This window comes from Lepisma saccharinum, chromosome 14, assembly GCF_977018435.1.
Source record: "Lepisma saccharinum chromosome 14, izLepSacc3.1, whole genome shotgun sequence".
NCBI lineage: Eukaryota > Metazoa > Arthropoda > Insecta > Zygentoma > Lepismatidae > Lepisma > Lepisma saccharinum.
Window position 1 is genome coordinate 73,503,198 of NC_139242.1, and position 24,489 is coordinate 73,527,686.

At 37.3% G+C, this 24,489-nt stretch overlaps 1 protein-coding gene across 1 annotated transcript in view; it reads right to left on the bottom strand.

Annotated features, from left to right (window-relative positions):
- Window positions 1-1,356: 1,356 nt before the first annotated feature.
- Window positions 1,357-24,489, bottom strand: part of LOC145999023 (guanylate cyclase 32E) — a 511,534-nt gene continuing 488,401 nt past the window's right edge. Inside the window, exons 15-22 of the mRNA XM_083135915.1 lie at window positions 21,547-21,745; window positions 18,240-18,374; window positions 16,057-16,169; window positions 14,948-15,099; window positions 10,177-10,275; window positions 8,137-8,281; window positions 5,375-5,473; window positions 1,357-2,593 (exon numbers count right to left, since the gene is read on the bottom strand). Of these exons, the coding sequence (XP_082992041.1) occupies window positions 1,833-2,593; window positions 5,375-5,473; window positions 8,137-8,281; window positions 10,177-10,275; window positions 14,948-15,099; window positions 16,057-16,169; window positions 18,240-18,374; window positions 21,547-21,745 (1,703 nt within the window). The 3' untranslated portion in view covers window positions 1,357-1,832. The remainder of the gene's footprint in view (window positions 2,594-5,374; window positions 5,474-8,136; window positions 8,282-10,176; window positions 10,276-14,947; window positions 15,100-16,056; window positions 16,170-18,239; window positions 18,375-21,546; window positions 21,746-24,489) is intronic.

Sequence of the window (24,489 nt, forward strand, 5' to 3'; positions counted from 1 at the left end):
TGTAAATTCGTTGTGGACAAACCATACTTTGGAGTCTTAATGGTAGTTACAGTAGTAATTGTATATTAAATACTCTAGGGAAGTGGGGTCATGTTTTGGTGGATATTGGAATTTACCACTTTCTTGTTTCAATTTTTCGTGGGTAGAACCTATGTTAAATTTTGCTATATTTATGTATCATTTATGGTGTAATTTCTACAAGTGTTAAGGAAAATGTTTTTTGTTAATCGTTAGTCAATAACATGGCATTTATTGGAGAAAATGGCATTATTAAATATTAAAACAAGAAGAGGTTTCTTCATCTATCCAATTTCTATGATAATAAGCCTGAAGAGAGAAATCAGTACTGCTAATAAAAGCTCACTCCTGATACTTCCCTCCCTCCCCCTATCCAAGAGTCTAGTAATGCTAAGTTTCCTTTCTCATTATTACTTTCACTTGACAAGTGAATATTCTAAAACTTGGTTTGACCTTCTTCCAGACATGCTCAAGTACACTAATTGCCCTAATGATTTGGTCTGGAAACCTGGAAAAATCAGGGAATTTTGTTTTTACAAACTCGTAGGCATTCTGAAGTTGATAGTAATATTATATATGAAACGGTGATCATAGTTTCAAATTTGCAGCAGGTGTCCCAAATAAAATCCAGAACACTATTTTGTAAAGTTGCAAACTTATGAAGAGCAAATTTTCTTAAGATAATAATCAAATTAGTTTTCAAATTATCTGCAAAGATGTAGTTATATTTCTCTAATTATAGGAGATAAAATAGATATTTCAATTAAGTTTTTCAATCCATGGTGCTATCCTCTCACCTTAACATCATCTTTTAGATGTGAAGCAGGTGGAACAAGTTCAAACATGCGCAGAAATAAGTATTATGTTTTGAAACATCACAATACAATGCACATGTAAGTAACAGTACTTCTGCAAGGTAGTGCAATATAAATTTTGTTCGTTCATCGACCTACTGTTATTTACATATATTCGAACCATTTTCTTCTTGAAATCGTTGTGTCCTTTACAAGTTCGTTTGTGGCATGAAAGACATACAATTTCTTGAAAGTCAAGAACAACGGTCGTGCTTTTTGAAAATATTAAAAACTATAAATAAATGTAAAGACAAGATAAAATTGAGAATTAATTGCAATATTTTCTTTTCTCTCACACTTAAGGTGCATTTGAATTAGTTTATCTAATCAAATAACTTTATGTTAACTGGAATTTATTTGTGTGGAAGATGCTCAAATTATTTATTGGGGAAAATGGCATAATTAAATATTAAAACAAGAAGTGTTTTTCCATATCCAATTTCTATTATAATAGGCCTGGAGAGATGAACCAATACTACTATTAAAACAGTTCCATTTGTTAATCCTAATCATACCTGAATATCCATGTTATTTTTTGGTCATATGTTTCAGCATGGCATAATCCAACCAGCAGGGATAACCTGGTTTTATTATATCTGGTACGAATGTGTTATCCTGGTTAACCATTGACAGAATGCTGTGTGGTGCTTCAGGGCAGAGGTTATTTACACTAATTTTGATAGCTTGGAGAAAATATAATATGCAAAACTTGATAAACAGCTGCATTTATTGACATTTTTTAAGTTTATCATTTCTCTGCTGTCTATCGTATACAAATTAATTTTTCAGCATAATGTATCAGTCATTATAAAGCAGAATACGTTGAGATGCAATATGCATTTTGTCAGGAAGATCACAATAATGTTCACATACTCACAGCCACTGTAATACATATGATGAAACACACAAGCACACTTCATGTACAAGCCAGCTTGCTTCACTTTTCACACAACACATTCACTAGACAGGAGTTTCTCTGTCCATGAAGTCTATCTCTGAGCACGAGTGATTCTTTTCCGATGTCGGCAACAAAGGTGAGCAGTCTGGAGGATCGTTAGCCTCCTGCGAACACACATTATGAAGGCTCAGTGCAACATATCCCCTCTGCGTGTCATCTTCAGATCCAGCACTGCACACAGTATTTGATCGGAAGTACCGTGCTGCTCTCCCAAAGTCACTACCATCTTCTTCCAGAAGATGATAAATCGCAGGAACACTGGAACAATTCACTTTCGGAACTCTGATATTTTCATGTGGCACTTCGAGGTTCTTCATGCACGGACACGAGTTCCTCTTTTCTCTGTTAGAGCTTTCCGAAGAAGCCTTTCTGCTGCTTGAACCACTCGTTGCACCGTCACCAGGCGATGAAGGTTCGTGAAGTTCTAATGGTCCACTGGCAAATCTCAGTCTTTTAGGCGATTCTAAACTGGCTGTTCTGGTTACGGGATTCTTTGATTTCTTCAAAGAGCTTCTGGGAACGCCTGCACCTGGGAAGCCATTTATGCCATTTTTCTGTGATTTCCGGGATGACTTATTCGTGCTTAGCCGTCTGAGTCGTGCTTCCGTACGAATGGCTCGTTTTTCAGGATCTTCCCCTACCAGCCAGTATGTCAGTTTCTCTCCCTTCCCCTTCATTTTAATGAGGCCTCGTTCTTCTATGAAGTACCCTTCTAGTTTATCTAGTAGTATTTTGCATTCGTCACTACAGTGGATCTTCAAGGCTAGACAAAAGGGAGAAAAAACATAATATAAGACAAATTCTTCTTCTGGCACTATATATTCTACGATGACAATTACTAAGTATTTGTATGCATGATTTGGAACATTTTAGACTTTTTATCTTCAGCACATGGAACTTATTTTTTTTTACATTATAAACCCCTGCAGGGGAGGTTTCCAAATGTGCACTTTTCAAACATGCTGACACGTACATGAAAATTCTCTCTTTCAGGAAGTTACTACAGAGGTTGCTTCCGATCTATGGTGACGATTCGAAACTGCATCTACCTTAAGAGAAACCATGTTGCCACCATTGAGAGTGCTCTATTTGGTGTCCCTGCATCTTGGCAATTGCCCGACAGCGAAGTTTCCACTGTAGGAGACTGGCACGAAGTGTAGTCATGTCCAGCCTCAACGACTCCTCCTGACAGGCTTCTCAAAGCCCTTCAATGGTGCGGGGTCTCCTGTGAGACAAGGCTCGTTTCAGTAGGCCGAAGGCGCAAAAGTTCATCGGTGAGGCATCAGGTGACTTCACTGGAATGTCTGTGAAAGGAATGGCACGAATTCCAGTTTTGTCTACCATTTTTTTTGGAGGAAGAGGCAGGTTGAGCCTTGTCTTGAGCTTATGAACATGCCCCTTGTGTCGCTTTTCCAAACCCAAATCGTGGTGAATGATGGTGTGCACTGTCTTCAGTGATGTTTGTAGCCAGTTCGCGATGCTTCTCTGTGTGGCTGGATTCTCCCTGGTGACCAGCACCCTGACATCCCAAATTGTAGCTGGTGTGCAGCTAGTGGCAGGCTGGGGGTTAGCCTGTTTCTGCCCCACAGGAATCATCCCACGCCTCGCCTTACCTGCCCCTTTCAACAACCGTGATATGCCATTTTTGGACACAGTGAATCCACACTCCTTGCACAGTTTTATAATGGCACTATCACTGTAGTTTGCGTCAGAAGGTGCAGATATGTAACCCTCCCAATATGCATTGATTTTTGACCACACCTGTCACGCACAGTCAACGTGCCCACATGACTGGCAACTTCGTTCTCTTACCGCTTGGTGGTGCTGCACAAGGCATGCAATTTCGTCACCATAGATCGGAAACAACCTCTGTATAGCTTCAATGTTTTGTGTGGGTATTTATTGAATTGCTAAAAGAGTGATAAATGTTAATGCATTACAGGCAATTTATGGCACATTCATAAAAAGTTTTCTTTTTTTAAATCATGAGTTGTACTGGCAACATTGGACATGTCAAGAGGGCAGTACCAGGGGTGCCTGACATCTGGCTAAGTTATTCAGTTAATACCCAGATGAAATGAAAGAGTTGAACACCATCATACAAAAACCTAACCTAACCTAGCCACCATGCAGCTGAAGTCCGTACACCTCCACTCACTCGAAACTTACATGCTTCTGCTTATACAAGGTTTGTCTGGAAAGTAATGCAATTTGTCTTTTCCCGCTGCTCCTCCTAGTGGCAGTGCATTCGGACCGGTTGGGTTAGGTGAGGAGGGGGGGGGACTTAGCTTCACAACACTTCCAAGCTCAGTCTGCTCCGAGCTCTGGGAGCATCAGGATTGCTGTTTCCGTGAACCTACTGTTAGTGCTTGTGTCACGACGTGCAATTATCGACCAACGTTATCAAGTTCTGTGCTAAACTGAACAAAAGTCTCGCCGACACCCACCAAATGATTCAGGAAGCCTACGGGGGCTCTGCTCTCTCCTATTCTCAAGTTCCCAGGTGGTTGAAGTTGTTTTAAAATGACCGAGAAGAGGTGGAGGATGACCCCCACTCTGGATGGCCATCAACCAGCAAAAGTGACGAAAATGTGTCTTATGTTCGTGATCTGTTAAATACCGATCGTCGAATGAGTAGCAAAGGATATCGCCGTTACCTGGCTGTTACACCATGACAACGCTAACAGCCACACCGCTCTGCACGTCGGGGAGTTCCTGGCCAAGTGCAGATTGGCAATGTTGCTCCAGCATCCCTGGGGTCCGGCAGACTTCTTTTTGTTCCCGAGGATCAAGACCACCCTGAAAGGAGCCTGTTTTGAAACCATTGACGCTATCCAAACTGCCGTGACAAAGCTCTAAAAGAGGTCCCCGTCGAAGCCTTCCAGGATGCGTACCGTGCATGGAAAAGTCACTCGCAAAAGTGTGTGGATGCCCAAAGGGTGTACTTTGAAGAATTTTAAACGTTTGTAACGATATCTTGATTCAATTTTTTTTCGAACTTAATTGCATTACTTTCCGGACAAATCCTGTATTACAACAAACTGCTTAGATATGTACATTAACGTATTGTATATAACTGTTTGCCTTTCTGCCATCTCAAACTGATCATCCTGTAGCAGTGTGGATTCCTCTTTAAGCTATAAGTCCATTCTGAATTAATGTATCTGAGCATACAGTGGACAATTCTCATAATTGCTATCTTGGGTAAAGTGAGAATATTACGATATTATACAATACAAATATTATGGTATTATGAAATATAATTTTACAAGTTAAGGCAAACCTTATTAATTAACCTTACGTTAATTGTTTTATTTCCAACTTTTATTGGAGTGTAGTTTAACTAAATAGATGCTGCCTTGGTGACTGAGCAGTTTGAATCCTAAACCCACGATCCTGCTATCGAAGGTTCTTGCTTCAAATCTCAGCCTCAGTACGGGAGTTTCTTTATGTTTGTGCCTTTACCAGTTTCATCCCCATCAATCCAATTAGCCTAATGAGGTAGAAAACTAGTGTGAAAAAGCTTCAAAAACTATATACATACGCATTCCTGTTGATTCCATCCTTGAGGCAGTGTTAACTGTGTCGCCAAACAAGCAGTACCTAGGCATTTTCAGACCAACTACCCCAGCACACACTGGACCTGCAACAAATTGTAACAAGTATGCTTAGAAGTTTTATGTATTTAACAGTGTTCATGACCAAGTGCAGTTGTAAGTCTCATTCCTTACAATACACATCATTATAAATATTTAAACACAGGTGAGGGGACAGGGAAATTCCATGTTAAGTTATAGTTTCTTTAAACAAAACAAATCTCTAAACAACAATAATTATGAATAAAGTATTTGTGAATATATACAAAATAATTACTTCATTATGTTTATAAAGAAGATACAAATCTTGAAATAAGCAGCATTGTATTCAATGAGGATAGATCACATATTAAACAGTTCTTTTCATGTTTCAATAAGAAGTCATTTAGAATTCTTGGAGGAGTAAAAAATGTGATATTCCTAATGAAGATGTGCATTTTGTGAATTAACAGATGAAAAGAGTCCATATTTTCATATTCAGTACATATATGCTGTTAATTTTCATTGTAATAATTGTAGTAAAAAAAATACTAAGTGGTGATAGCTGTACAAAACAATTAACATGTAAAAGAAAAAGTGACCTGTGGTGCAACAGCCCTTTTTTATACAGGACCTACCCACCAACTGCCAGCCTCACTCCTACATGCCTCAGAATAGGTGGGCGATCATCCAACTATTTACGGGTAGTAATCTGGTAGTCCAGGGTGGCTACTCTAGGACCATGATACAATTCAAGTATAATTCCCGGTTTTCAAGGCGAATTTTCCAAAAATTCAAGCAGATGTTTTCTCTATTTCAACCTTACGTATTACCGCCTCTTAACATCCACACACAAATATCTTAATAATATAAAGGGTCTATGTGATTCCAACATCCAAAAATTATAATTCAATTAAACGGTATATGTAATATAATTAAAATATTTAATTTAAGGTGCTGAGTTTCTATTTACAATCAGAGGTGCAACCACGACTTTTTGTCCGAGCGGGCAGGGAGAAAGTGCCAGGATAAATGTACTAATACTACTAATAATAATAGTGTTAGTAATAATGTTATTATTATAACATTATTATAAAAAAAAAAAAAAGTAAAGTGTTCCCCTGTGCATAGCACCACGCCATGAAGGCGTATAGGGGGTGTGGGGGTAACGCCCCACACTTTCTTGATCCGGTCGTGAGTGGGGGTGATGTGATCAGCATCACGCCCCTGACCGCCTTTACCCCCCAGGGTTTCCCCCAGGTACCCATGTTATTCGACGCTGGGTGGGCGCCGGGGCCGCTTTTACCGTTAGAAAAGTTCCCGGATTTGAACCGGCCGGGGATCGAACCCGGGACCTTGAGCATGGTAGTCAGACGCGTTACCGACTGAGCCACCGCGGCCACCTTATTATTGATTTGTTTTATTGTGCCACATTTGGCTAATTTGCGAAGATGGGGATGAGTGATATGATGAAACTGATGTACAGTCACAAACATCCATGCCCAAGCAGGGATTCGAACCCACCGGGACCAACATTGTTGTTATTATTATCATTAGTAGTAGTAGTAGTAGTAGTATCAAAGACGTTATTATCCTTGTAAATTATGCAAAAAGGGGGTAGAAGTTGATGCTAAACATTTGTGTTCGAACAGACGATTTCAATTATTTTTTGAACACATGGCACATTAGTTCGGATCCCACTTTAAACTGTCCCGATTAGCCTTTCTGTGCATAAAGTGGACTTAAAACCACAAATCAGTCAATCAATTTTACAACTTTTTTTTTCATTTAGATAGTTCAGCACCCAGGGCCGACTCTCGCCGCCCCCTTAGCTATGATTATAAACTTGATAAGACTAAGAAAATTTTACGAAAATAATTTTTATTTGCATAAAATGTGAATAGGATTTGGATTAAAAAAGTTGTAATTTTTCACGTCTACGAAGAAAAATTCAAGTAGAATTCATGCATAATTCCCGGAGCCAATATTTCACACATAATTCCCGGTGAGTAGCCACCCTGTAGTCCTAATCATGTCTCAAAGTAAAATTTATAAAAAACAAACAAGATATAAAACAATAGTTGAACTAGATAAGGTGTGGCTGCACATAAAATTTCATTCATTTACTAACTGCTCTTCCCAAGTTGAAACCTCGAATAATGTGAATGGTAGGAAAACAAATTATGACACCTGCTATTAAAACAAAACATTGACATTAGGATTGCAATGAAATGGTGTACAAATGTAGAAATTAGGGATCGTCCAGTATGAAATTTTGACTGATACCAATAAAGTACAGATATAAAATTTACCGATACCGATAACCAATATTCTACCAATCTGATATAAATGCCCGAATGGTCCTTGAAGAACCTAAATGGATCGTTCACCACCTTAATAAATGTGTGTTTTGAAGTTACTACAGTGCAAAAGAAGCTGTGTATTTAGGCATTTACTTTTTCAAGAAGTAGAGCATAGAGATTATCCATAATTATAACAAAATGGCAGAATTTTGCACTAAATTATAAAATATTTATAGATATACTGGATTGGTAAAATAATCTGTAATTTACCGATACAACGATATACCTATATTGACCGATACCATTGAGTACCGATTAATCTGTCCGTCCCTAGTAGAAATGAAAGTTAGGAATTGGATTAAATGCAACGTGTATCTTGCAATTGCAATGGCTTCATTCACAACATAGACCATTCTAAGACTTCATACCTGAATGTATCCCGATTCTTAGCATGAGGTTGTCTCCTGGCCTGTGCCTTATCTGGAACCTCTTCACTGATTCCAGCAGCTGTAGTGACATGGAAGCTATTTCTCCAGCATGTTGGTCCCCATTTCGTATTGGCAGGCCACTAACCTGAAAAGAGGGGAAGAAGAAGGGTGATAAAGTACTAAACTTTTTAATCCATATGTTCTGGCACCTCAATCTCTCTCACTTCCTTACAACTCTACATGTGATGCCCTTGAGTGTAGGTTATACTGGCAAGTTTGTATAAAGGAGTCGTAACATCCTATATCTATTCATCCCTATTCAACAAATATCAATTACATATGGAAACCGCTATTGACAAAACCTTCACGGAGATAATATAGTGTTAATTGAAATGCATTATCTGCAAAAGATGAATACAGTATACAATTTATTATATCCTGCTATTTAAATATTTACATTGTGTTCCACAGGTGCATTATTCAGTTCATTCATTCTTTAATTCCAACATTATGCTCCTATGGCTTGCACCACCGACACTCTCATAATTTACAGTAGCATAATTACTACTGCATGCATACTCAGTGGCTTGGGTGCTGGTGGGGGTCATAACCCCTCCCCCTTTGTCCCAGTATTTATATAAAAAAAGTGGGTCCGAGGCAGGAAAAAATGGCAAAATGAAGACTGGGTACTAAAAAAAATACATGTAACCTTTCCTCCTTTTGAAAATCTTGGCACTGTCCATACTGTACTTAATAAGAGTCGAATTACAAACAATCTTCTTCCTCTTCTAAAGATACAGCATTTTGAACCATTTCATTATGCAGCATCCTCTTTCAGTAGCCCACTAGGCCAACATGATACTCTCTCAAAATATTTCATCTCAGAAAAGCTTTTCTAAGGAAATATTGAGATTGTTGAGCAACAAAGGGTTGTCTTACATGAAATACTAATCTTTACATTGCTTCTTGACATTCTTTACTTTGTCCCACCAACACTGATCCAACCTTTGTTGAGTAGAGTGGACCCTCTGTTGCTTCTTGGGCAAACTTGCCACTTCTTGCCATCGTAAAATTCTGGTCCCTGGTTGCCTAAACAGCCTTTCCTTACAAAAGCCCAGTTCTCAATGAATATATCCCCCATGCAGGCCAGAAAATTTTCCATTCCAATGGCCTTTTCAAAACAAGATCTCCCCCAACAGGACTGCTTTTGCATAGAAAGTCTAATGAAAAGTTTTCAAATATGAACAATTGAACATACATAGGCTACACATGCAAAACATGCTAATGAACCCTTATCTCTGACTGCCTAATACCTAATAGCTGACAGTTTCAAATTGAATGTAATAATAAAAAAAGTGAAGATCATTCCGATCACTAATTAAAACTTTTCTTCTTCTTTGCAAAGAAAAAGGGTTTTATTCTACATGCAATCAAACAAATCTTTGCACATAACAGAGTTAACAGAAAAACATATGCTGTACCAAAATATAACACAAATTCATTGAAAAATATATTCAATTCAAATATTGAACTTTTTCAATTCAATAAAATTTACAATAAGCATCACAAAAGGTGAAAAAATATATTTCAGGCACTGAAAGGAAGGGTGGTGAAGTACATAAATGTGGAAATTTACAAGAATATTGAAATTAGTTTTGTTAATATACTTGATTTCTTGCTATTATATATTGTATATCTATCAACAGTATAAAAAGTATAAAAAACTTTCGTGAGTGAGTATAATAGTCGTAACACTCCTTGCAAACGACAGTTCGTGAAGCTACGCTTCGCTTCTTCAGGTTTTTTTATCAGTAAATAAAATACTTTATCATATATGTATTTATTTACTGATAAAAAAACCCTGAAGAAGCGAAGCATAGCTTCACGAAACGTCGTTTGCAAGGAGTGTTACGACTATTATACTCACTCACGTAAGTTTTTTTATACTTCTTATACTGTGAATATATTTAGCGAATAAACGTACAAATTTCAGAATGTACATTGTATATCTATCTACATAGAAAATTCCAGTATACTCACCACCATGTACGCATCACCAATTGTTTCCACTTTATACACATCATAATTCTCTATCGTAGAGTCGAAGCATGTGTATAGGTCATTTAAAAAATCAACCACCTGTAAAAATAAATATTTGAATGAGAGATTAATTGTTCACCACATGGAACAGCTTACACTCAATGGCAAAAGTTTTGCATTTTAAATACCTTAAGTATCTGCTTAAAATGAACAATGAATTAATCTCGGCTATTGCAAGTCACAAAGATATTTTGTTACTAGTCAGTAATGCAATAATTACTGGGGAATCATCAGAGTTGCTTCTGGGGAATGCAGTACAATGGAATTAACACTTTGATTGTAATGTCCACCAGAGGCGACTATATAAGCTACCTGCGAAGCCGAGGCTCAGAAGAGAAGATAAAAATCTGTCCGAAAATGTGCATAATATTGTTCATTTTAATAAGAAGATGATGGTATTTCAGGAGTTGGCACACTTATTGTTACAGTAATTTCTTATGAGTTGGCAATCTTGCCCCCTTTCTTTGAAATCCGCAGGGGGCTGCATGAGTTGAGCTTGGCAGTCTTCATTCTATGATGCCGACAGTGTTGCGAACTCATCGTTACCAGTCTGGCATCTTCCCAGCAAGGGGGAATTTTGGAGCCAAATTATTAGAGGAAAGGGGAAAGGGGTTGCTTTATTACAAAGAAATTCCACTTGGCAAAAACTTCAGATTTAGAACAAGAGAGTCTATGAGCCCAGCTTTTTTAATTTCTCTTTCATTATGCCTGCTGTTGCTGTAAGCAATTTTACTTTATCAACTTACAATAATAGGTCAAATAAAACGTGGAATATTGATTACGGAACAGGTCAAGACCATCACTTTCCAACACACACTTGCAGATGGTACGACAAGAGGCCGTTGACCTCTGAAACAACCAGAGTACATGACAAGAAGTTCGTGACATTTGTTAGCTGACCGGAAATGGTTTGTGACCATCTAAAAAATAACCAAACTGACAAAGGCCTTAGCCAAGTAGGGTAGTTCAAGTGGAAATGTTGAGTAAAGTTAATTTCCCATGTTTTCTTGTTTTTTTTAAGGTGGATTGTGTGCGTGCATTGTGGTGAGTGAGTGCATGTGTTGTGGTGAGTTAGTATGTGAATTATGGATATTTTTGTGAATGACATATGTGTTGTGTTGTGAACTGAAATGAGTGACATAATTAATGATCTATTGACAACACCATTTTCTTAGCTTCCGTATAAGGATAAGCTTCAAATCCTGAAGATAGGTAGACCTCAGCCACTATTTCTTATAAATAAGCATGAAATACTTAAAATATTTTCCTTGTTTTTTCTCTTAATGATACAATATGCATTTTCATAATTATTTGTGAGGTGTTTATTTATAATCACAATATCACATCACTTCAAAATACCAAAAATGAACAAAAAAGATCCCCCCACCTGCAAATATTTGTCCATTCGAATACTATAATATTATGAGATAGCCCAGGTTTTGAACCCAGTGTATGCTACTGATGCCCATTGTTACATTAGATCGTCTGGAATAAAGGTATTCATCTGAAGAGATTATCTTGGGATATCAGCGAGGTCAGTACTGGATATGTTTATGAGGTTTCGAGAGCTAACTTCACTCTCAATCTTCCGCTTCTAGAGTTACTTCAAAGGTATCCAGGCCTGGAGTTCCTGGCTATTGTTTTATCTTTGATTCGACTATCTATTTGGGGTCTCCCCAACTCAAGGGATTCTGGGTTTGATACCTGGTGGAGGCACATAGTGATTTCGAACCTACTTTAAACTGCATATCCGGGCCTCCTCGATGGTGTAGTGGTAATGTCGTCACCTTGTAATCAAGGAATTCCGGGATCGACACCTGGTGAAGGCACATAGCACAGTGGTTCGGATCCCGCTTTAAACTGTAGACCCAGTCCAGATTAGTCTTTCTGCGCATAAAGTGGACTCAAAACAACAAATCAATCAATAAACAAATAAACTGCATATCCAGTCCTGATTAATGTATTTGTGAATAAAGTGGGCTTTAAAAGAAACAACAACTCAACTATCTATTCAGTTTTGTAAATAAGATACATCTTTTCTAATTCATGCCTGGTGTACTTACACTAAATAATAAGCACTATGATCAAGAGTATCTGTTCAGTAGTGTTGCCATGATCTACAAAAATAGCTCCAAAAAGTTTTAACATAGGCCACTAGTGAATAAAATTTGAACTTCTTGAACTCAACAGTGCTTCATTAAAATTAATTAACACTGCAGTGGTCGTGTGGATCGCTATATTTTCATGTGCTACTGAAATTTGGCAACACTCTTAACTTTGGCTCCCAGGCAGGGTGCGAAATCACTGTAGATTGATAGGGGGAAGGAGCAGACAGACAGACAGACAGACAGACAGACAGACACACAGACAGACAGACACACACACACACACACACACACACACACATACACACACACACACACACACACACACACACACACACACACACACACACACACACACACACACACACACACACACACACACACACACACACACACACACACAAATGATGAAGGAGGCAATAAACACTTACTTACACTTCTGGCACTTCTTCTCATCCTGTTCCTGTGTTTATATTGTATATGTATATATATATATATATATATATATATATATATATATATATATATATAATGTCATTAAATATGCCAATTATTAAATAATCAAATTATATTATAAAATATACAATAATTATATCAACTGCCTTTCATTTCAAATTCGATTGCAAATTGAAGATTTTAACACACTACTCTAACGCTATGAACATGAACAATGATTTGCGTGTCTAAGGGGAGAGGGACAAAAATTAAGAAGATAATAGTTTCCTACATAAAATTCACATCTAAATGCTATTACATGTTTTATTAATATATGTATATACTTTGCGGCAGCTGATGAAAGGCGATGAGAAATTGAGAAATGTAGAAGAAATAGCAAGTCTGTGTTCAGGGGATTTCTGGGTTCAACGCCCTTAGAGATGAGGGTCTTTGATGTTCGTTCCTTGTGTATGTTTTTGATATTACCACATTAAAGTATAATCGACTCCCAAACTAATTGTTTAGGTTTGTTGTTAGAACAAAAACTCTCCCCCTATAAAAGTTTGTTGGGGGGAGGGAATTTCATTAGAAGATTGTTGGTGGGGGGAATTCCTCCCCTTTCCACCCTGGGATTTCGAACCCTGCTCCCAGGATACCTTCCTGAAACAATCCAGAGAGATCATATTTCAGTGGAGCACAATAATAATCCATGCTACCATTGGCGGGAGTGTTTTAGGATATGTAGTATTTCTCTCTCTCTCTCTCTCATATATATATATATATATATATCTGTTACAAATATATGAAGTGTCCAGACCATCAAAAACCTATTTTTCAATTTTTTTGGAAAGAAAATAACAAATGTAAGATTCTAAGATATGAATTTTCTATTTGGCTTCATCACATCTAAATGCAATGCACTAGGTTTAGAATCTCCTACCTACTGTAATCGCCAAACGGAAAGTGCTTAGGGAAGAGGAAAAACCTATAAGAAGGAATGTATATGAAGGGTCGTATATATGTAAGGGAAGAGAGAATATATTAAACAGGGATGATGGGAATATCGATGAGATATGGGGGAAGATGCTCAAGAAATGGGATGGGAAGGAATACGTAAAAATAGGATTTAACGTAACCCCGGAAGTAGCACGCCAAGCTCAAATGGAAGAGGAATTCACGCTGGACTTGACGTGAACTGGAATGGAGGAGGAGTGTGGGGAACGCAGGGGAAATAGAGGAGAAAGAGAGGGGAAGTGCTCGACCTCGCACTCTATGAGGAAACATTGGAATATTGCAGCACACACTGACCGTGGCTATTCACAGTTTTAAAGTTTAGCATTCCAAGGAGCAGTTTCTAATTGGGGAAACAGCATGGTAGTCTGACGTGCACCTGTAATGGGTTTTAGATTTTTATTGTTTTTTAACCACACACCTTTTACCAATCCTATATCCTGTACCTATGGAGAGGTCGACCTGATTATGATTTATACATAACCTTAACATGAGCAGCCTGAGGAAGCGAGCAGTTGGGTCCCGAAACGTCGCAGGAGTTACCTAGATACTCGCAAAATGTAAGTTAATAATATATATATATATATATATATATATATATATATATATATATATATATATATATATATATATATATATATATGTATGTATGTATGTATGTCCTTCTACTGTATCTACTGTAAAGTGTTGAGTGAAAAAAATTATGATTTTTTGTTAAGTGAACCAGAATACTTCAAGAAGGACATTCTCGCTATAAAAACAGAAATTTTGACCAATAATGGGTAAAGACGATAATATTCTATGGATCACAACAGCGATCCACACCACCAAAGATGGGAGTTTTTTCCACGTGAACACTGCAGTGTTAAATTGTGAAAAATTAATACCACATCAACTTTACTCAGTGACAATCCAGCATTATTATGGCAAGCAGGAAGCTACTTGAAAGCAATAGTAGCAGTCTTATGTCTTGAAAGCTAGAAAACAGTGACGATGGGACTCAATGCACTGATGGAAGTAACATGCTCTTTTCTCTCAATTCTTTTTATCACTTCTGTTATCCTTAATGTTCTAGCTTGTTTTGTGTTTATATACTTTTATGAGCAAGTTACCATTTTCTGTTTGTAAACAAAATAGAGTAATGTGAAACTTTTATGTACCTGTAGTGGAGTTGATTCTGCAGACATGGAAGTAAAGCCTACAATATCACTAAAATAGATCGTGACACAGTCAAAACTCTCAGCTTCAACCTTGTTCCCACGTTTGAGTTGTTCAGCTACATATCGTGGTAGCATTTCATACAGTAAAGCCTCTGGAAAAGAAAAGAAATATTTAAGAATATTATTTGTTAAACAATATAGACAGTAGTGTTTCAATAATCAACAATCTGTTATTCAGTTGATGGCATGACATTGCTGTTTGGAAATGATGTAATGTCCTGAAACAGAAATCACTTGACCATTTCTCCAAAGTATTAGTTCAATATTGTTTAATTATTTATTTCTAACATCATTGCTATTACTGTACTGAGCAGTGTAAGTGCAATATTCATAATAATGTTGTATATGAAACTTAATGTACTGTAGCTTTTTGTTATATTTTTTTGTTTCTTTTGTCTCTTTCCAAGGTTATTCCATATAGTCTGACTTTTTGTAATTCAAGGTAGTCTTGGTCCCATCCACCTCAAATTATCGGAACTCTTCTTTATTAATTGAAGAGGTTTTCTCGGGCAATTAGCCAAGTGATTTCCAGATAAGCTTCTGAGCTTTCACGTCACTCTCATCTTCAGGGATTCAAGTCGGAAGCCTATCCGGAAATCACCTGGCTGATTGCCCAAGAAAACCTCTTCAATATTTGCTGCCAGGAAAGCTTCAAGAACTACTTCTTTATTAAGTTAGTGTGGAGGAGAACAATGCATCCCACAAGTTTTGTAATTCTAATCTTAGCTCCCAATATTTTGGCAGTTGCAACTGAACAGTGTGTTAAAAACACAATACATTTCTGCTAATTGAAGTATTAAATTGACAACACAGCTTTAAGCTACATGTTGAGCACATTGATATTAATCATAACAATTGAAATCTGATGCGTACACTGGTACTTAAATCTTGAATTACATGCATGATTATAAGACAATTGCCGCAAACATTATACATTCGTAGTCTGACAGAAATTTTGTATTACACACATAACAGTGTCATTACAACAATATATTATTAAATTTCCTTGTACTAATAAACTTCAGCAGTAACATTTGTCAGATCCATACCTGTTTTCTTTTTCTCTTCTATCAACTGGTCAGTGCGTTCATCGACTAGAGCTTCTAAATTGTTGGCATATTTTTCCATCATGGCAATCATATTGTCAAATATATTTGGTTTCCTGAAAATATAATGGTAATGTATTTTGACTTGTTTACTTTTTAAAACATTTTCTGGAAGCTGCTTTACAACAAAATGAACTGTCAAATTGATTCAATCACTTAAGAAAGTATTTCGTATCAACATTCAAGAACATATTAAAATATATTTAACTGAATTTGAATTACACTTTTTACTCTTACGATTTGAATCAGTTTTAACTATGTGGAAATGACACTCTCTGTATTAAGGTTCAAACAATTTCACAAGTAAACTTGTCAACACAACAATTGTCAGTGATGCTGCCAGGCATGTGGTTTGGGCTATGGCAAAGGATGGAAGGTGCTATGACATCTAATTTTAGAGGTCGAGTGTTATACTGTATTTAACATGTTTTCTTCATATGTTCCATGTTCTCTCTCATTCTTTTATCACTTATAGCCAAAGGATGGCATTAGAAAGGAGCAGGGTTGCTACCCCAGTAGATCTTACCACTCCTCACCTACTGTCCCCCAGCAAGCAAGAAAAGCCGATAAATTGATTGCTTGTTGATTTATTTTACTTTTCTTTTCTGCCACTTTTGACTAATCTTAAAGATGGGGATGAATGGTGATATGATGAAAGGACAATCACAAACACACAGGATACAACACGAGCCCCACAGAAGATTATACTGGCTGTGGGTCCAGATGGTTTTGCAAAATGGAGTTCAGGGTGTGCTAAGTGGAAGAAATACTGACATTTGGGTGTTTTCACAAAGGTTCGCCCTTTAAACCCACCAAGAAAAATACTTAACAAACAAATGCCCAAATATGCATTTTTGCAATGTTTTTAATGATATATTTGAATTTGAATTTTATTTTCTTCCGTTGACCCTTGATTAAAAGGGCATGGAAAACGTCAAGATACATAACGAAATAATAATTAGTTTAGTACATCATAACAAAAAACATAACATAAAAATAAAAACACATTATCATTGTTGCATGATTCAAATAAGAATACAATTAAAATACATATTTTTTAGTACATTGGCCTTGTATTGTCTTGTTCCATGAATTCTCTGATACTGTAGAGAGCTCTCTCTGTCAAATATTTTTTTATTGTTTGTATTTGTTTATCTTTTGGAGATATCAGTTTTATGTCATGAGGCAGCTGGTTGCAGAATAATTTTCCGGTATTCATTGGTGATTGTTTTGAGATATTGAGTCTGTGTTGGTTCTGGAAATAATTATCTTTCCCCCTTGTATTGTGGTTGTGTAATTGGTTATTTTTAGTCATTCTTCCAGTATTTAGAACAAACGTTATAGCCTTATAGAGATGTATAGGGAGTATATTTTCATTATTGAATAACTCTTTGCAAGATTCCCTACAGCCTAGTTTGTACATTATTCTAAGTGCTCTCTTTTGAAGTCTCAGTATTCTGACAGTATTATTATAAAATGATCCACCCCAAGCTATTATGCCATATTCAACATAGGGGTAAATTAGCCCATAATATATGCATTTGTTAATTTCTGTTAAATTATATTCAGCCATTTGTTTTAGCAGGTATAGATTAGATGATAGTTTACTGCAGATGTTGTTAATTTGTTCTTCCCACGTTAATTTTTGATCTAGTGTTATTCCCAAAAACTTTACTGAAGATGCAGTTTCTATTAGCACATTGTCTATGCATAGTGTTTGTGACTCAAAATCCATGTTTCGGATTGTATTGAATATCATAAATTTTGTTTTAATTTATTGTTGTTTATTATTAATCCGTGTGAAGTTAAGTATTGTGCCAGTTGGTTTATGGTGATAAAAGTGTTTATTTGACTTTGTGACTACCCCCCAAATATTCCAGCCCCCGCCTCCTCACCTATTTTTTTTCTGCTGCTGTCTCTGGGCTAGTCACTTCACTGCCATTTTAGTTTTCCTAACACAAAGATTTACAATTCTAGTAATTTCATAGGCTTTTGAAATTTGTTTTACACCGATTCCAAATATTTTCACTAAATTCTTCTACTGCATAAGTTTTCTTTTACAATGAGTTGGGCTAATCTACAAAGTGTGTACCATACCTCTATATTGTGAAATTAATAGCACTTACATTCCTTTTCTCATTGGCCTCAGTTTGGTTCTAACAGTCTTGAAGTCTGGTCTCTCCTCAGGATTTTCAGTCCAGCTTTCCTTCAGACAGTCCCTCACAAAGTCAAAACTGTTCTCTAGGAGCTCTAGGTGTGGTCTAAGGGAGAGACAGAAATTCATTACTCAAGATGTACACTATAAAGTATTAAACTATTGCGTATAGTAGCCAACTACAAATTCAGTGATAATCCCTGAAATCATATGATACAAGTGAATATCCAGTGGTTGACATGCTGAGAAAATGTCTTCATTGTTAAAGTACTTATTTAAAAATTCTTGATTATTAAGATGTAAAAAGCAGCATATTTTATTGTTAAAATAGTATGAAAATATGAATGCCTTTCTCAGAGTAGTTTAACATTTTGTATTTACATTGTTGGCTGAGGCAGTATTTATATGTATGTTTGTTACTCTGCGTCACTTTTCTGCCACTGTTGGCTAATCACAATGAGGCGATTCAAGAAGAGAGATTGAGAATAAGTCTTATGTTGCAATAGAAGCCCTCGTTGACTGATGCGACTCCGCCAAACTCTCCATATCATCATGTAAAATGCAATACATAATCTTAAAAGGTAACATCAGTGCATAAAAATAAAAGGTATTAATATTAAACGAGGAAAGGAAGCTAAATACCTTGGAGTTATGATCCAGGAAAAGCAACTTCTCTCTAAGCACATCCAATACACCACAACCAAGGCTCTAGCAATGATGAATAAGATAGAAACAATAGCTACTGCTGAGTATAGATTGGCTCCTAGCGATGGTTAAAACCTATATATTCTCTATATTCAATAGCATAATTGCATACGGGGCCCCAACGTGTAAAGAACCCTATCCAGACAAATATGCAAAACCATGCTACGATCTGCCCAAAGAAAGGCGATCCTTAGGTTAACAGGTGCATTTCGTACACTTCCACACTGGACCTTCTCGTCTCGACCGGGATTTGGCCAATTGAGTTAATAGTCGAACAAAGGATCGCCAAGTTCTGGCTTAGGAAAGGAATGAACAACAAAATTATTGAAATTATAGGCGATTTCGTTCCCACAATGGTGGATATTTATTTATTTATTCAATTACTGCCTCAACAGAGGTGAATCCTCCAATTACAGAAGGCAGAAAAGCAATCTTACAAAAGGTAAGTTTATAAACACATACACACACACACAAAAACAACCTAAACAGGATTCATAAATGGCAGGAAGAATGGAATCAAGCTACAGTAGGGAGAAGACTTTACAACCTTTTCCCAAACATAGAAGAAAGATTAGCGATGCCACATCTAGGGTCCTTATTCACTTTTTAACTGCCCACGGACCATACGGCCAACATCTGGATACATTTAACCAAAGGCAAAGAGGGTACTGTCCTAGATGTCCCAAAGTGGTGGATACAGCTGAACATAGGCTCTACCACTGCCCCACACCTGACACGAAGATAACATGCCTAAGACATGAGCTCCCAAACTATGAAACATACCATCTCCTTCAGTTGGAGCACTACAACACAAATGATCTGGCAGATGTGGTATAAGCAGCTGAGTTGCGAAAATACGAATCATCACGAAACCCAACTCCCAATACCTCAACCGCTTAGTCCACAGAGGCTTGTAATTGAGCCAATAAGATCAGCAAGGCTGCAGAACCAGAGACGTTTCCGATTACCAGAACAACCGGCACCGGAACTTAACGAAATGCCTAACGGGACTGACACAAACTTTTCGCTACACAATCTAAACCCCCTTTCCTTTCAAGCCATCCTGATGCATCCCAGGCAACCCCCTGTTCCCTGAAGTTCCCAGGATTACTGTACTTAGGCTACACCAGTACTACCTATTGCTTCTCCACTAAAACTTCACTCCCTACTCTTACCCAATCCAGCTCTGTCCCGTAGACCCTTTCCAGAACAATCTCCTATTTTACACAAATCATTTTCACGTTTCATGTATACCAAGCCTGTAGTGGTTACGAGAACAGACTTGGTAATTAATTACAAAAAGGTATTGTAACAAACATATTGTAACCATATTAATAGTTAAAAAGTTAAAGTGCTTCCCTGTGCTTAGCACCATGCCATGAAGTCGTATAAGGGGCTGTGGGGGTAATGCCCCACACTTTCTTGATCCGGTCATGAATGGGGGTGATGTGATCAGCATCACGCCCCTGACCACCTTTACCCCCCAGGGTTTTCCCCAGGTGCCCATGTCATTTGACGCTGGGTGGGTGCCGGGGCCACTTCCAACGTTGGAAAAGTTTCCGGAATTGAACCGGCCAGGGATCGAACCCGGGACCTTTAGAATGGTAGTCAGACGTGTTACCGACTGAGCCACCGCGGCTCATAGTTAATAAATAAAATGTTGATAAAAAATAAACGGGAAACTGTACAACTTTTGCAGAACAGACATCCTGGTCTAAACTTAAGGCACCAGGACAATTAGTGCACATCCCCAAATGTGTGCAGGTGGAGGATGGTCACAACAACGAGAAGATTCCCCCCTTAATTTTATTTTTCATATATAAAAAAAAGAGGTAAAGTGCTCCCCTGTGCTTAGCACCACGCCATGAAGGCGTATAGGGGGTGTGGGGTAACGCCCCACACTTTCTTGATCCGGTCGTGAGTATTTTTTTTCATATAGCAATATAAATAATAAATGACGAGGATGATCAATAATTAGATGACATTAATGAAAGAATTCTCACAAGAAATGTCCATATCCACGCCAGGACCAAACCTGGATTTACATATGTGGAGGCCTGGGGTATCACATTGTGACTTTTAGGCCAAGTTATATCAGATGGTCAAAGTTAATATTTTCACCACATTTCAAATATCCAATTTTTTCCATTGTTGACCCCTTTCAGAGCAAATTTTCTCCTAGAACCCTTTACAGATGGGGTTGTGTCCCTCCCATTAAATCCTTGCTTGGCCAGGACTCAAACTTGGAACCATTAGTGGAAAACTTGTGAGTACTCAATGTGCTCAGCCACCAAAGAGACTCCTTTATATAAACGTTTTGTATGGAATTGTACATGTTTTCACTAGTAAATCCATATTGGGCGAAGTTCGTAATAAAAATATTGGATTTCCCAGTAGTGCTGGTGCTGAGATTAGCTCATTGCACTCCGAAACCAGGAATCCTAAGTTTGAATGATTGAATTACTATGTTGCTTTCCAAAATGGGCAAATATAATTATAATTAAGCTAATACTTTAATTATAAAACTGTTATGTTAGTAGTTTTTCAAAGCCTGAGGATAAAAGACAACCTACCTGAAAGGTGGCGATACTGGATCCCGGTTAATGACTCTGCGAAGGATTTCTGCTGGTGTCATCCCAATCTCCCCAAACGGTCCATGACGACTGTGGATTTCATAAAGGATAATGGCGAAGGAGTAGGTGTCCCCTCTCTGTGTCCCACAGGGGGGAGCGTTGGGGTCCCTCAGGAGCTCTGGAGCAGTGTACAGCAGGTCTGGAAGATGAAGTGGGGAAAATAGTAGCAAGTAGTTAAAATGTGTGATGTATTTGTTTTCACTGTACCTGCTTCATGTTTAATAGAGTATACTAAATGGGAACTGCAATACCCTTCATGTGATAACCATTATGGCAGGAATTTCCACTTCAAGCACTGTTATAAAGTAGAGAAAACATTTGCACTCACTAACCTCTTTATTAGTAACATTACTTAGCATCAGTGCTCGACGTTGAGAGGGACATGGGGGATCCTATCCCCAAATTAATGATATGTTCAAAAAACATCCCTCCCCAACTAGGGTAACTTAAAATAATAATAAATCCTTCATTTCCATGGGTATGGAAAGCATCAATACAGGATTACAATGATAAATTTGTAAAGGTAGGCAGGCACAGAACGGAGCAGGGATTGGGGGGGTTGGGGGAGCTGTGATTTTTTTTTTTTTTTAAAAAAAAGTAGTATGTTAAAATATAGCCCCTAGAAAATAAAAGATAACACATTACCTGAATCTCGTCTACTGCTGTTCGAAAAAGTCGGGATAGGCATTGTAAAGGATAATGTAGTGAGTGATTAAGCCTCTCGCCTTATAATCAAGAAGTAGAAGGTTCGATTCCCTCTGGAGGCATTGGTTCAGATTCTACTTTAATCTAGTCTCGATTAGATATCTTAGAATAAAGGCGCTTCTGTCTCGAAGGTCAGAAAACAGTGACGATGGGACTCGATGTTCTGACCGCGAGTCACCCAATGAAAAAGCCGTTGTGTCAGGCCTTAGCCTCTTACATCTGTTATATTAAGGTTGCTTGTAAAAATTATTTGCTACTTCAATAACAGTATTGTAAATGTTTCTCGCATTAAAGAAATGGATCACTTGACCGTCACTTAGTATTTATTTCTTTTTATTCTTTTTATCTTTTTTATGCATATAATTCTTCTTCAACACTCGACTTTCTTTAAAAATTATAATACGATTTAGAAAATGATGAAATATTAAATGAGAACACTGACACCTTTCTGTGTCCAGACCAGAAAATTTCAGTAAAATGGATATTCTCAATACGTTTGCACTGTACTTTGCCCCCTTTTAAAAGTAGCGCGTTTTCAGTTATGTCACTATCCTATCCCCAAATTAATGATATGTTCAAAAAACATCCCTCCCCAACTAGGGTAACTTAAAATAATAATAAATCCTCCATTTCCGTTGACCCATATTCATGGGTATGGAAAGCATCAATACAGGATTACAATGCTAAATTTGTATAGAGAAAAATACAATACAAAAATACAATAATAATGTAATCCAGTTTACTACCTTAATTCATAAAGATTATGTAGTGCTATGTCTGTTAAGTACAGTTATTCATACAATACAGGATTACAATGCTAAATTTGTAAAAAATGCAATAGTTCAATTTACTACTTGACTTCATTAAGGTTAAGTACTGCTTGGCAACAACGCAACTAGGGGTTTATTTTCAGAGGAGTCCGAGTTGATTGATTATGTATGGCTGCTTATGCTTATGTCGCTTAGAAGGAATGCAACCATTTTCGATCTTAGATTAGAAGTACTACTTTCAACGACTGACTCTACAATATTTCAGTCCTCTGTCCCATACATATTGTATTGCAGTTTGTTATTGTCTCACTGTTGAATGAGAATTTGATTTTGTGTTTTAAGTCCACTTAATGCACAGTAAGGCTAATCGGGACTGGGCCTACAGTTTAAAGTGGGATCCGAACCACTACGTGCCTCCACTGGGTATCGAACCCGGGGCCCCTTGATTACAAGGCAATGACGCTACCACTGTGCCATCGGGGTGCCCAGTGTTGAATCAATGCCTCAGATCAATGGTTCCAAGGGGGGACGAAGGCTGCCAAAGCGTGGAGTTGATCACATCACCTCCATTATGGTTGAGATATAGAATATTTGGGAACCTATCTCCATGTTCCATATGCATCTATATGGAATGCACAGGGGTTAACTTAACCCTTTTTATGTGTGTGCACCTATAGAGGAGAAGGTCTAAATATGGGCGAAGGTTTAAATATGGGTTTTGGAGTTATCAACTCTGCCGGGTGCTGCAGCCTGGCAGAGGCTATGGAAACTGGTTATCTGTCAAGGACAGGGGTTGCGGCGCCAATTCACAAGAGAAAGTAGTGGTTAGTTTCGGCTTTGGACGCTGTTATAGAAATGCGACCTCCGAAAACTTTTTGCAGGTATGTTTTAACTCAGCGTTTTCTGAATTCTCATCTGCTTTGTATAGGTTATGATATTAGCGGTACATAAAACAAATGTGGGCTTTTATAATGCCATGATTTGTTTGTGAAATATGAACCACAGAGAGCGAAAATAAATTGAAGAAAAAAAATGCGTGATGCTCTAAATATGAGCTATACCATGAGGTCTAATGTTGAGATCACATTTTCAACAAATATTTGGATGTTTTTCTTAATTTCGATTTTTCCCATTCCGTGTAATTTTTAAAACAACAGATTATTCATAAATATGAATTTTATGATGATTTAGCGATAAATAACTCTTTTTTTACCTTTTTTTTTTTTTTTTTTGTGATATTGCCACTAGTAGCCCATATTTAGACCACAATTTTGAAATACATAATTTTACCATTTTTTTAGAAATTGCTTTTTTTTAAAAAAAAAATGAGACTTTCTATACTTTAGCATGCTATTACATTTAAGTATATATTTCATAGATATGCATTTTAAAGGCAGGTGCATGATAT